At 36.7% G+C, this 15,029-nt stretch overlaps 1 protein-coding gene across 2 annotated transcripts in view; it reads right to left on the bottom strand.

Annotated features, from left to right (window-relative positions):
- The window catches only part of LOC117291344 (cyclin-dependent kinase 14-like), a 73,900-nt gene that overhangs the window by 17,399 nt on the left and 41,472 nt on the right, over positions 1-15,029 (bottom strand). For both annotated transcript variants that reach the window (XM_033772988.1, XM_033772989.1), the window contains one exon: positions 9,907-10,155. In XM_033772988.1, the coding sequence (XP_033628879.1) occupies positions 9,907-10,155 (249 nt within the window). The remainder of the gene's footprint in view (positions 1-9,906; positions 10,156-15,029) is intronic.

Genomic DNA, 15,029 nt, shown 5'->3' with positions numbered 1-15,029 from the left:
CAAAAAGTCACCTATCCGTAGCATTTATATAAAAAATAAACGACAACATACCAGGAAATGTGATGTGATGATTCTCATATATGACCTTATATAAGTTGTAAAAAACTTCTTTGATGAGGTGGCTGGCCAGGAGCTGTCCAAATCCAAGCAACAAATATAATTTGAACCATTGAAGAGTAATTTTAGCATTTGCCTTCAACAGCAAGTTTTCTTAATGACTTCTTCACCCAAATAAAGGCCAATCATGTGCGCTGCAGTTTATCAGTTTGAAACTATAATATGGACAATTTCATGATTTCTTTTAGCCATTTATAAGGTCTATAAGCTAAACATGTAATAAATTAAAAAAATTAGAGTAAAACAAAACAAAGATTACCAGAGCAGAATTCGAAGTACGACCTCAGGATTAAAGTGCAGGAACACTACCAACTGAGCATGTTGCTTTTTTCGCAGGTTAGATCCATTGTGGTTTAATAAAAAATAAAAATAATAAACTACACAAAATGGCTGCCCTTTTCTCCTATATTGACCCGTTTCGCATCCAAGAAATTTGAATTCTACTAGGAGTCAGATCTCTTATGGTCACACCGATGCTTAGCGCTTTATCTGATGAGTGAACTCTTTCTATAAAATCAATAAATGATGGCGCCTGTCTGCCTCGTCCCTTCCCTACAAGACACTAGGGGAGAAGATGTACTACGTGGCAAAACAACGACTGAATAAATGGCTTGTCAAAGGCTCATTCTTATTCATGGTCAAATTTCACAGTACATTGGCTCAAATAAAAATATGATTGCGCTCACGAGCAAAACAAAACATAACCATTCTAACAGCAGTATTGGTAAGAGGAAGCTCAACTGCAATTGTAATTAATAAAGAAATTATGACAAAATTATTAACATTTTATTTTATCGGTATTGTTATAAATATTTAATTAGAAAACAAATATTGGAAAATTTGTTAAAAGAATGTGTTATTAGTTATTTAACTACTCGGTTAGAAAATGTCTCTGGGAAATTTTTTATTAAAAATATGTTATTATCAAAACTAGCTCTTGTGACTTTTAACTGATAACTTTTGAGCACATGTCATTGAGCCTTGGTGACTAGACTAGTGTCATAGTGTTGATGTAAAGGATAATTTATCCAGGCCAGATTGAGCTGGAATGCAAGATCGACATCTCCTCCCATTTCTTCTGTTCTACTCCAAAGTCTTCTATTCACTTTGCCACCAATATTCCATCCAAACATTATTATACACATATTGACTGGCAATGAGGTAACTAGTATACGTCTATTCCCACGAGGGACTTGGAGTGACCAGAAGAGCGACCTATTTCCCGAGGTCCCTCTTCTGGTCACTCACAGGCCCGAGGGGGAATAGACATACACTAGTTACCGCATTATGCCAGTCAATATGTGTTTTATAACACAGCTCGGTCTTAAAAATGTCAAATAAGAACAGAAAAAGGAATTCTGTAGTTTGTTCACGGTTCAAGTCAAGAGAGGGCGCTGTTGCCGCAGGCACTATTTGCAAAGACTAGTGCCCGCTCTGGTACTATTCCCGCAAAACACGCGCGCCCGATCAATAGCCTATATTAGTTCATCCCACGTGACCGTGTTTCAGCCAACCAGAGTACAGAAAAAGCAAGAGGTGTGTTATAACAAGTATTATAGCATGGTTGATGGAAACAATTTGTTACTATGGGTTTCTTATCAAGGTGTAATGGACAGAGGAAAGGCCGGATAGAGACTTCTTCACCCTAGCTACTGGCGATGCAGGACACAGCAACGGCTAGTTCAAGGGTTTCATTTGTAGTTTATGGGACAATCATACAAGATAAAACTTTCAATATGGGCAAGAGGAAGTGGATTGGAGATATTGTGAAATACGTGCAACCATTGATAAGAAACAAACTTGGTTGGTTTAATTGTTGCTGTTGTTTTGTTTTTGTTGTCCCTGAGACCAAATAGCCACAGGCAGGAAATGCTCAGGTTTTGTTTGTTTGTTTGTTTGTTTGTTTGTTTGTTTGTTTGTTTGTTTGTATGTTTGTTTGTTTGTTTGTTTGTTTGTTTGTTTGTTTGTTTACATGTAGAAGGCCTTGAACTTCGCTCTTGAAGGAGCACAACAATTTTGCTCTGGTTATAAGGGCAAATCTATGAGGAAAATGTCAATTGATCTAGCTTCATATTAGTATTCACTACGGGCAGTCTTGACAGAGACAGAAGAACGAGCGAAGAGGGCATGCATTTTTCACCGTACACAAAGCCCTTGTATAACGCCCACAGTGCTGTTGGTAAAGCCAGCCAATGTATGTCATAGAACTGTTAACCAATGAGACCACTTGACTCTGTGAAGCCTTTTTCCAAAGCTTTGAGAAAGAGTTAGACTCTCCTTGGGCTGAAACGTCACTCTAGGCCTTTAACTATTTTTGCAAACCCTCATCAAAAAGAGTAACCAAAAACTCAAAAGAGTCAAGTTAAATGATTTCAGCTTTCTAAAGTCCAATAGTAACTTTATAGGTCAACTGAAAATTTGTGGGGTAAACTAAAACCAAAATGAGTCAAAAAATGAGTCACATAAAATTTAAAAAACATCCACTTGTAGCTTTATGCAACAACTTAACCTTTGGTATTTGTCTTAAAGTGGAAACTGGTAAAGTCAACGAAAGCCAAAATGAATCACCAAAATGACTGAGGATTTGAAGGAAAAACGTAAAAACTGCCTTAATGGACACGTTCGGTACAGAGAAAAAAAAATAAAAGTTCACAGATTTACAAATTGCTTACAGGGTTTACAGAGGATAATGGTGAAAGACTTCTCTTTAAATATTATTCCATGAAATGCTTTACCTTTTGAGAAAACATTAAAACAATATCAATTCTCGATATCGAGAATTACAAATTTATTTTAAACACTTGTCATGACAGGGTGAAACATGCGGAAACAAGGGTGGGTTTTCCCGTTTGTTATTTTATATACAATTTGTGATACACGAAGTGTGGCCCTTGGACAATACTGTTTACCGAAAGTGTCCAATGGCTTTAAGTCCAAAGGTAACTTTACCCCAACTAGAATTTTGTTGAATCAACTATAAAACCAAAATGAAAAAGCAAATAACTGGAGATTTACAGAGTCACCTAAAACTCAAAAACTGAAAACTTTATGCACAACCTGAAAACATCATGTGACAAGTGGTGTGAAGTCAACACTAAAACCGAAAAGAGTGAACAAAATGACAAAGGATTTGGCAAGGGTCACCTAGAAACTGGGTTATTTCAATGGACTTAATGGCACCCTTGTAGTGGCCAGACATGAACCACAACCTTCACAACACAAACATAATGCATCACAAGTATCTGTCATAATATTAGTGAAGGCCAGAGGGATCTAAAGACGGAAGGCCTATTACGCCATTGAGGGCTTACCTCCATGCATTGCACGCAGAGGCAGGGAAACACCATATTGTGGTCATTAATCATTAATTCATGGATAACAACAAAGTCAAGGACAACAACAAAGTCAAGGACAACAACCGACATCAGATGATCTATCCTGCATGAGCATTTCAACATCTACATGTATCATTGGTTTTTAATACCCTAATACACCGATGTGTGTAATCAGCACTGGACTCAGTACTTTCCTGGGTTCTGTTAACAAAATCACAGGAATAATACTCAGTTGTAAACACATAAGTGTAGGCCTAAGGGTCATTATACCAACATTAATATTCTTTATCCCTGATGCAAATTAAACATAAATAATGTAACCTCAAACAAACTAAAAATCTAGAAAACCTAAAGCATGCAGGGGGAACACTTTGCAGCCACAGGACTCTATTGCACACACCACCATAGATTAAGGTCATGGGCTGGGGGGGGGGGGAAGACTATGCAAACCCCCATCCTCATCCCCCTCGGTCTGCGTGTACCTACATGTATATGGCATGCCATGGGGGAAAGATGCAAGTTTTGTAATTATGTTGAGAACGAGTGTGTATTTGATCCTTCTAAACTAATTAATGTATGCCTCCAAGGATATACACTGATTGCTGTTAGAATCTCTGCACGTACTCAATTTCCAAATCTGGGATAAGGAAATTGAGTACGGAAAAAAAGGTAAATGAAAAAGGTAAATGGAAAATGCAAAAAAAAATGCATTAGGGCTTCCCTGTATGGAATAGTGGTTTAACTTGTGAACAATTTCCAAGCAATAAATGCCACGTTGTTCATATCTGTACATAATAGGACTGCATAATCACAACATGCTTCAATCCTATTGGGGGATTTCCTATTTATATACACAAGTGCTGTCTGCAAGAATTATCAAATTACTAAGCAAAAATACTCTGCTCAAGGCCCAGTCACACATGCCACGATAACGAGAACGATAGCGTCATCAATAGGTACATGACCTCGATTGGTTGAATAAGCATGGGCGAATTCTGTGCAGAGCGATTCAACCAATAGAATGCCTTCTCTGCGCCGTTGTCGTTATCGTTCGCGTTATCGCTGCAGTGGGACCGGGTCTTTAACCATGAAATACACACAAGCACACACATTCTATTTTTTGGCATCCCTGTGGAGACATCTTTTGGTCTTTTCTTTGCTCCTGTAGTTTTAGAAGAACCTCCCATAGACTTATACACAATTTTTTGTGGAGCACCCCAGTCTTTAGAATTCCCCTCTTTGTTTCCCCTTTCTGTTTTGTTCATGGTCTCCGTAAGGTAGTGAATATGAAATCACCGCAGCTATTGCTGCTCTTGTATGAACCTACCCTATAAAAACTGGGCCTTGCTCATATGCCTAAGCGACTCTCATCAATAGTCAATGAGCAAAGTCAATGTCAGATCTCTGTAAGCACCTGCACAAATACCCTGGCACCTGCTAAATGGTGACAGGTGCTGCCGGTAGCTTTGAATTCCATGCATAAACCTCATAAGTGTGGCTGGTCCCGGGGAAACATCATCGAGCTATTAAAGGCACTGGGCTGGATTTCACAAAGAGTTAAGACTTATCTCGAGTTAAGACAAGTAAATCGTCTTAAACTTAAGATAGCCTTAATTTTGAAATACCGCCTGAGAATTAAGTTTGGAAGGTCTTTGTGAAGAGGACCACTGGATACATTCGGTAATTTTCAAAGACCAGTATTCTCACTTGGTGTATCCCATATGCATAAATCTTTGAAAATGTTTGCTGAATTGGTCATCGAAGTTGAATGAAAATAAGAGAAACACCATTGTTGCACAAACTTGTGTGCTGTCAGATGCCTAAGAAAGGCTTCGTAGGCCTGAAGTCTCTCTCAGATTCAAACACTTGAGTGAGATATTTCCTCCTTTTTACAAACTAGGCTACTTCAGAGGAAGTCTTTTCTCAAAAGGTTTTATACGATCAACAGCTCTCCATCGTCGTTACCAAGTAAGTTTGTATATGGTAATAATTATTTAGAGTAATTACCAAACATGTCGGGTGCCAATAGCCAACAAAAATGTATGCCCGATTCCCTGCACAGTTATTTGAGTTCAACTTGCTAAGCATTATTTACCCTATTCATTTATTAATCTATTATAAGAACTCGTCCCAGAATGATGTGACCTCATGCCACCCAGTTTAAACGCAATCAATGATTCCCCTGCAATGCAAGGGAGCTGTTTATTAACTGCGCTCCCAACTGTTTTTGTGTACACTGCCGTACATATCAGTTTCATATCCACAAGAACACTTGCAGTTTCATACCTGTCGACCTTTTCAAAAGCGCATTCATAAAAATGAGATATGTTGGTCAGATGAAACGCGAATAGAAAGTGCAACATAATAATAATAATAATAATGCATTTATAATGCGCCATCTATCTAGTGTACAAGACCCTATTCCGAGGCGCAGAACAAAAAACAATACATACAACAAAAAAGAAATGTAGAACATAATACAAAATTATACAATGAATAATCTACTGTCAAGACATGTAATGAGCTGTAAGAGGATTTAAATAAATGAGTTTTAAGCAAGTTTTTAAACAATGGAAGAGAACTACAGCGCCTGATGTTATTAGGTAAAGCGTTCCAAAGTTTAGGAGCACAAGCGGAAAAGGAACGATCGTCATATGATGAGGAAGTTCTAGGAATAGTTAACATGCAGCCATACAGGCAAGTCACTGTGTATCATGTTGTATATCATGTTGTATAAAGGTCAGTATTCAAAGCACTTAGCATCAATCAAAAAAACAACAACGTCCCCACTAATGATGTATGTTCATGGTTCAATTCTGTTTTACAAAGATCTATCTCCTTGCCCTTTCCCTTATAAACATGGACCAAAAGAATGGAACACTCTTTCAATTCACATCAAGGATGATCAGATCATGGATGGAGCTACTTATCAGACTATTAATTTCGAGAAAATGCTTGAACGTTATCTTTTTCAATAAGTGAAAATGCTCAAACGTTATCTTTTTCAACAAGTGTATTGTATATGTTTTTTTGAAACTGTCTTGAGTGCCTATGAAATGATTTTGTTGATTTTTGCGCTATAGGCCTATGTCTTCTGATTGATTGATTGATTGATTGAAACACAAGAATGACTTGTGCATTATCAATGTGCTTTGCAAAAATGATACATTGGGATGTCTCCAGTATATTGAGTTAAATGTACTTCTGATGTTCTACTTCTGAGAATTTGATAAAGTCACCTGGCAATATTTCTCAATATATTTCTATCCGTTTCTGCACATTTTGCACAAGTTATTATTGTTTTTTTTTTACAGTCACAATTCTTGTTGGGTGTGTGTTGGGGGTTGGGGGGGGGGGGGGAGAAAGGGCTGATGTGATCTCAGGTGTTATAGGCCTACTTATAAATGTTTTCTATGTTGTTCTACTTCACTTCTTTTGTGGGGATTTCATGTTTGTTTTTCCCTTGTTGTCTAAAACTATTTACTTATTTATTGGTGTTTAAATATTCTACTGTCCTTTTAAAAAAAAATCATTGTAGAACTTGTTCCTTTATTCTTCTCCTTCATTTTCGTCGACAACAAATTAATTTAATTAATTAATTAATTAATTGAATTCTGCAGCTACCTATACATAATAGAATCCCTAAATGTCTCCCAATGACTTCACCATGCTGAAGAATTTTACCAGTTTTGAGCCCAATATTTTGCATAACACAAGGTTCAAGCTGCATTATTGAACCTTGAATATAGTAATATGCTTGTATTTCACTTTCTCTCCTTAACTGTGTCAATCCAGGGGAAAGAAATTCTATCACAACACCTGCCCACTAGAGACCACAAGCCTGAAGCTCTGACCTTCAAATCTCATCAACTCTCCCCGCAGAGGATGTTGTGATTTCCCCCAAAAGACTGACTACAAAAACAACAGATTACACAACAAAACTGTTTTGAAATTGTCCATTTTGTATGGTTGAAAAAAAGTGTCAGTTCAAAAATCAGGGGGCGGTGATGACGGGAGTTCTTACAGAGATCAATGTCACTGGGGATTATTTATGATACTATGATCGTTACACGTTAGGATAACTCCAAGCTCATGAGAGAAACTGTTGACGTCAATTTAGTTTAAAGGCATGGTTTCCTGCTCTTTTAAATATTCTTTTCAATAAACTTGCAGCATTTAAAGGCACTGGACACTATTGGTAATTACTCAAAATATTTGTTAGAATAAAAACTTACTTGGTAATGTGCAATGAAGAGCTGTTGATAGTATACAACATTGTGACAAAGGCTCCCTCTGAAGTAACATAGTTTATGAGAAGTAATTTCTCACTAAAATATTTTAAAAGACTTCCGGCCTGAAGCCTTTTATTAGGCATCTGGTCTGAAAGAACACCAACGTGAAGGGATTTTTTTCTTCTCTTTTTTTCCATTATTCTCTTGCAACTTCGATGGCCAATTGAGTCTGAATGTTCACATAATTGTTATTTTATATGCATAATATATTGGGATACAACCAAGTGAGTTAACTGCTCTTTGACATTTACCAAAGGTGTCCAATGCCTTTAAGCTGTTTGACGTGAGTTTACAGTAATACATAAACAACCTTGTAATAAGCCTGCAACATCAATCTTGTTAATAATACAAAGACCAAATCATACACATATTTAAGTCTCATTTGAGTAAGTTGATTGACTCTCCATACGTTTGTACGTATATAAAAAATAAACAGCACTGAACAGTCACACTTGACTTTTCAAGCACACTCCAGTTGTTATGACATTCTCATCTAGGAAAGTATACTAGTCCTGATTTGCAGTGATGTTTTAAGGCAGTGGACACTATTGGTAATTACTCAAAATAATTATTAGCACAAACCTTACTTGGTAACGAGTAATGGGGAGAGGTTGATAGTAAAAACCATTGTGAGGAACAGCTCCCTCTGAAGTGACGTAGTTTTCGAGAAAGAAGTAATTTTCCACGAATTTGATTTCGAGACCTCAAGTTTAGAATTTGAGGTCTCGAAATCAAGCATCAAAAAGCACACAACTTCGTGTGACAAGGGTGTTTTTATCTTTCATTATTATCTTGCAACTTCGACGACCGATTGAGCTCAAATTTTCACAGGTTTGTTATTTTATGCATATGTTGAGATACACCAACTGTGAAGACTATCTTTGACAATTACCAACAGTGTCCACTGTCTTTAAAAATACACCAGTTTCCTGTAACTTGTCACATTGTACATACATGAAATATCTGCCAAGACTTATTGATCCAAACAGCAAAAAACACAACTCAAATTCTCGTCTGAGATTTTGAGCCGGATCTTCCTCATGTATGGATGTATTTTGATTTGGCAAATGGAGATAAAGAGACGAGTTTTGGTTTGGGAGGAAACTTACCGAGACATCGAAGTAATTTAAGGAGAACAATATCTTCATAATCTAGGATCTCATATCAAGTTTTTTTTTTAAGGGAAGGGAGGATATACTTTTGGTAATCACTCTTAAAATTAATGGCAATAAAAACTGACTTGGTTAGAGGTAGCTTTCGGTAGTATAAAGCATTTGGAGAATCAACTCAAATTCTTGTCTGAGATTTTGAGCCGGATCTTCCTCATGTATGGATGTATTTTGATTTGGCAAATGGAGATAAAGAGACGAGTTTCAGTTTCTTATCGCCCAAAATTTGAATCTGAGAAGCGTTATGGACATTAACGTTTCTCAGATTGGGTATTCCAACTACGGTTTATTCTTTTTCCTGCCTTGACTTAATCGCTCCGGATTGCATGCATGAACGCTTCGCATATTTTCCTCAAATTGAACAGCTGCTGCGCTTCTTACCAAGTAAGTTTTTATGGTCATTTTATTTTTGTAGTGATTACCAAAGGTGTATACCCTCCTTTTAAAGAAAAAACATGTTAAGGCACTGGACACTCTCGGTAATTACTGAAAATAATTGTTAGCATAGAAACTTATTTGATATTGATCAATGGAGAGCTGTTGATAATATAAGGCCGTGTCCGAAACGGCGACTTCGGCTACAGCTACGGCTAGATCGCGCGCGTCTGCCTATTCTTCAACACTGGTAGACGCGCTGATCTAGACGTAGCTGTAGCCGAAGTCGTCGTTTCGGACACAGCCTAATAATATACAACATTGTGCGAAACAGCTCCCTCCGAAGTAACATGGTTTTTGAGAAAAAAGTAATTACTTAAATATTTTGAATTGAGTTCGAGATCTCATCTGAGGTCTCGAATTCAAGCACCTGAAAGTACAAAACTTGTGACGACAAGGGTGGTTTTTCTTTCATTATTCACTCGTAACTTCGAAGACCAAGAGCTTAAATTTTCACAGGTTTGTTACTTTATGCATATATTGAGATATACCAAGTGAGAAGACTTGTCTTTGACAACTACCAAAGGTGTTGAGTGCCTTGAATGCAAATGAACTCACCGAATAGTTCATGCTAACTGGTCTCCTCCTAACGTAGTCATCTTTACTCCGTGTTCTCTCTAACTCCACCATCAGGTCGTCGTTGGGTCCCAGCATTGCGTCGTTCGCTGAGCAAAATCTTCTTATGGTTGGGTGAACGTCTAATTTATTAGAATCAGGCGGGGCATCTGGACATCCATGTACAAGGATTGCGATGGAGTCGGGTGAAACTGGGAGTCGAGAATCTTCTGCAGGTGACAGTGTGCCATTCTGTAGAAAATAATAAATAACAATAATGAACAACTTATAAAGCGCACAAATCCATCAAAGTGCTCATGGCGTTAAAAGTACAAAGAATAACATACACATGTACAATGTACAATAACCAAATTTGAAACGTAAGAGCATAAGCTTAGAAGAAATCCAGAATATATATGGTAGAGAAATACAATACAAATGCAATATCTAAGGAAACATTGAAATGTAACAAACAAACCATTGACATAAATAATTGGCAAACGATAAAAATCAGATACAGTTAAATTCAAGCTTTAAGACAAAATGTAAGACCTTTGCTCTATTACTAGACGGATTCTTCTTAGTGGGCTCATCAGGTGGTCACTCAATGTTAAGATGAAAAGATGCAAACTGTCTCATAACAAAATGTGAACAATCAGTCACAGATTTCATCTTGTGAACGCTCTTTTATTATTTGTAAGATGATTAATTTTCCAGACAAGTCTGTGAGATTATTTTTTATTACATATGGTTCAACTATCCAAGTACTGTGTCAAAGTGCACCATTTAGGACCAACACTTAACTGATATCGGCCTTCGAAACAAATCAACTGTCGCCAGGGGGAAAATAGCAAGTACTCCTAGGGCTGAAAGAGGGTTACCCCCTTCACAGTTCGTAAGGATGTATATAAGGGTAATAACCACAGTAGCCTGGCTGGTAGAGCAGTGCACTACCTTCCCAATTTTTTTTTAACCGTTTATGACTAAGTGCCTGAAAGGCAGTGGACGATATTGGTAATTACTCAAAATAATTATTGCCAAAACACCTGTAGTGACTTATTACTATTTATATTAGTCATGCAACAGCCGTTTATTTTGGTACAGAAAACATGTACATTGTATATATTTGCTACATGCAACAGCAGTTGACTTTTTCCATGTGCTTCAGCTTTTTGCATGGGCAACGCCATCTTGTTTTATGAAGTCAACAGATGAACATGCATCATTTTATTGCTCCACCTTCGGTTTGATAACTTCAGTTAAGTTTCATTAAAGGGCAGTTCCATGGGGTCGGACGTACATTTCGGACACTTTAACAGAGTGTATTATTACAGTGGTATAAATAAAAGGAATTTTTATTCTGGATAGAGGTATAAGGCAGTCACTAAAGTTATTTTATCAAAAAATTATTCATCCATGTCTTTGGATATAGACGCCATTCGCCCAAAACACCATGGTGTCAGACGTACTCAGAGAAACGCCTTTTTATGGAAACCAATATTTGTAGTTCAAACTCTGTGATGTGTTTGAACTTTAATGCAATTTTTTCTTATTTATGGATTCATCAGACCTCTGTCATTACACTTTACCATAAGACATTTGGTTCTTAAATTTGAATTTTAAGGACCAGCATTTAATATATTAGTGTCGGACGTACATTTCACAGTGTCGGACGTAATTGTCCGAAATTGCATTCAAAAATAGGTAACAATCAGTTCAACTTTTCACTTTTGTTATAAAATAATGATTTAATCTACCAATTTGGTGTTGTAATATCAGATTAAATCATTATTTGTTGAAAAAAGTGGTTTAATTGTCAAATTATACAACGTTTTGAGATCAATAGAAACAACTTGTACATGATGTACATGCGTATCCTTATGCATTGCTGTGGCAACCAAAACTGGCAAAACACCCAAGTTTCAAAATGTTGCCTAACAATAAAAGATATAAGTCTGCAAAATAACATTTGGTCCAAATATATTGAAGATTGGACTTGTGTTTAAAAAAAATTAAAGTTTAAAGTTCTTGGTGGGTAACTGTTGCCAAGGTCAAAGGTCACCAAGAATTTGGGTGTTAAATGTTTTGATATTTTCTCTTAAGAACCAACTTTAGAGCATTGTCAACAGTTTACTAAATGAATAAGCGCTCTATCCTTGCTTAGGGGTAACCACATGTACCTGAATTTAACAAATATACTGCAAAAACCAAGCTTTTCTTATATTAATTATAAGTACCAGTGGGTTTTAGAAATGGAAATTAAAATTTTCTGCGGATTAAAATTATTGTGTTTTTAGCAGCCAGTAGAAAAAAAGGGGAATGAAATACACTTGTTTTGAGGCAAGGTTTGAGTGATTTGGGTGAGAGTTACCCTAGGTACCAATTTATAGCTTTGTATGATATTTTAAAGGCATTCAAAAAGGCTTTCACATAATTATTTTGGAGGTGTCGGACGTACTGGTGTCGGACGTACGAACAAAATGCACGTCCGGCACCAGGATTTTGTACGATTAAGAAGATTTTTTTTAAAGAAATAATTCCATGTTTATATAGAGGGCATTAATTGTGCTTTGTAGTGTTAATTTGAAAATTTTCTGCCCACGGTTGAAAAAGGGAGATTAAAATATTCACTATTTTGGTGTCGGACGTACATCGGAAAAGTAAGTTTCCTAAAATATTGAATATCATAAAATTTTGAAAGTTTTTCATTTTTTTTTTCCATCATTGTGTTGTTACCATAGCAAACTTCAAACAGGTGCAAAACCAAAACAAACACTATTTAACCACAGTAAAAAATTTTGATTAATTTGGCAAAACATTATTTTTGAGCAAATTTCACTATTTTTAAAGTATTTTTTCAGTCGAAAATAGCACTTGAGCCGCTGAATATTTTCAGTAACAAATTATTTATTAAAATTCATACAATTAGCTACAAAACGATGCCTCATTTGCCACATTAGTGCCATTTTGAAATTGTGGCACTGAGGTTTACATTTCTATGGAACTGCCCTAAAGGGTATTCAGGAAAACCCTATCTGAACATTTCTAACACTGTATACTACATATCTCCACTCCGAGTATTTTGAGGACGGATTCCGGCACCTTTTTCTGTGGAAAAGCGGAACAATTCTAAGTTCCAATTCGTGCAGTGTGATTCTAAATTTTTGGAGTACGTGCGCTACATTTGTACACAAGTGGCTCTACCACGTTTTGACCATCGCCGTGATTGATTCTTGGAAGAGTGGATGGTCATCTTATCAGTACTTTTAAGTAAGTAAATAGACAGTGTTTGCATTTACCTCACACCTTTCTTGGTGAGGAGTAATGGGGAGAGGTTGATGGTATAAAACATTGTGAGAAACGGCTCCCTCTGAAGTGCCAAAGTTTTCGAGAAAGAAGTAATTTTCCACGAATTTGATTTCCAGACCTCAAGTTTAGAATTTGAGGTCTCGAAATCAACCATCTAAACGCACACAACCTCGTGTAACAAGGGTTATTTTTCTTTCATTATTATCTTGCAACTTTGATGACCGATTGAGCTCAAATTTTCATATGTTTGTTGTTTTATGCATATGTTGAGATACACCAACTGTGAAGGCTAGTCTTTGACAATTACCAATAGTGTCCACTGCCTTTAATCAAGGACACAATGTCATGACAGGGATTCGAACCCACACCCTGCTGCATTGGTTTGGTGAACTAGACCACTCGACCACGCCACGCAACACTCTCAAACAGCCCCATCACTGAGACAAAAGGAGGTAGATCATTGGACGATAGCTGTTCTTGGAGAGTAAACAAGTGCGTGATCATTAGTATATCAGAAACATTGCGCATTAAGCGAACAGTCTCTCTGTACAGCTACATTATATTTCATTATTCTTCACCTTTTTTCGCAATATCCTACTCTACCCGACCCCACACTAAAAACTTAAAATGATTCATGACAAAACATTTGACAAATTTTGCATGCTGAAGGTAATAATGTTGGCGCCTAACACTACATCTGTGCGTGCATTATTAAACCATTGAACAAATACAAACCCTAAGTAACCAATTATGATTGCAAAGTGCACTCCCATTAAAAACCAATTAAATGTACATCACTAAAGTGCTGTAGTTACAAGAGTCAGCCTATCCACATGATAACTTCACTCAAGGGACGGAAAAAGAGAAGCTTTTGATCAAAATCCACGTCCTTGATGAACTTAATTCATTGTGATGGATGGCAAAGTACTCTCATGGAACATTGACAATCATGCTCAGAATTACCTTAAAAGCTAATCCATTAGGACTGCATACATATAATGAACAAAAAAGACCAAAACATGACGCAGAAATTGCTTACGTTTTTTTTTACTTGTCATATCCGAATTTAGACTAAAAGATGAAGTGCATGTATGGCATTTAGGGCTTGAATGTTGAAGTTTAAGGGCGAAGTGAACAAGCAGTTTGAATGAGCAGTTTTACTGCCCCAGATTTATTTGTAAATATACTCAAAATGAGAAGAAAACAATTATCTAAACAGTTTAAAGGCAGTGGACACTATTGGTAATTGTCAAAGACAACTCTTCACAGTTGGTGTATCTCAACATATGCACAAAATAACAAACCTGTGAAAATTTGAGCTCAATCGGTCATCGAAGTTGCGAGATAATAATGAAAGAAAAATAACCCTTGTCACACGAAGTTGTGTGCGTTTAGATGGTTGATTTCGAGACTTCAAGTTCTAAATCTGAGGTCTCGAAATCAAATTCGTGGAAAATTACTTATTTCTTGAAAACTATGGCATTTCAGAGGAAGCCGTTTCTCACAATGTTTTATACCATCAACCTCTCCCCATTACTCGTCACCAAGAAAGGTTTTATGCCAATAATTATTTTGAGTAATTACCAATAGTGTCCACTGCCTTTAACATACACAATAAATTGTTTTTACTTGAACAAGCAGTAACAGAAGATTGATCTTATTTTGGCCTACATGTATGGGTAAGTATGCTTCAATACAGAACAGAATTGAAAGATATTTATTATGTGACACGACCATATTTTCTCATTCTCCCCCAAGCATCATCTAAAACTCCATTCGAAAGCACAATGAGTACATCCAATGCTGTATTCCATTGT

The sequence above is a fragment of the Asterias rubens genome, chromosome 6, assembly GCF_902459465.1.
Source record: "Asterias rubens chromosome 6, eAstRub1.3, whole genome shotgun sequence".
Lineage (NCBI taxonomy): Eukaryota > Metazoa > Echinodermata > Asteroidea > Forcipulatida > Asteriidae > Asterias > Asterias rubens.
This window is presented reverse-complemented; position numbering and strand designations above follow the sequence as displayed.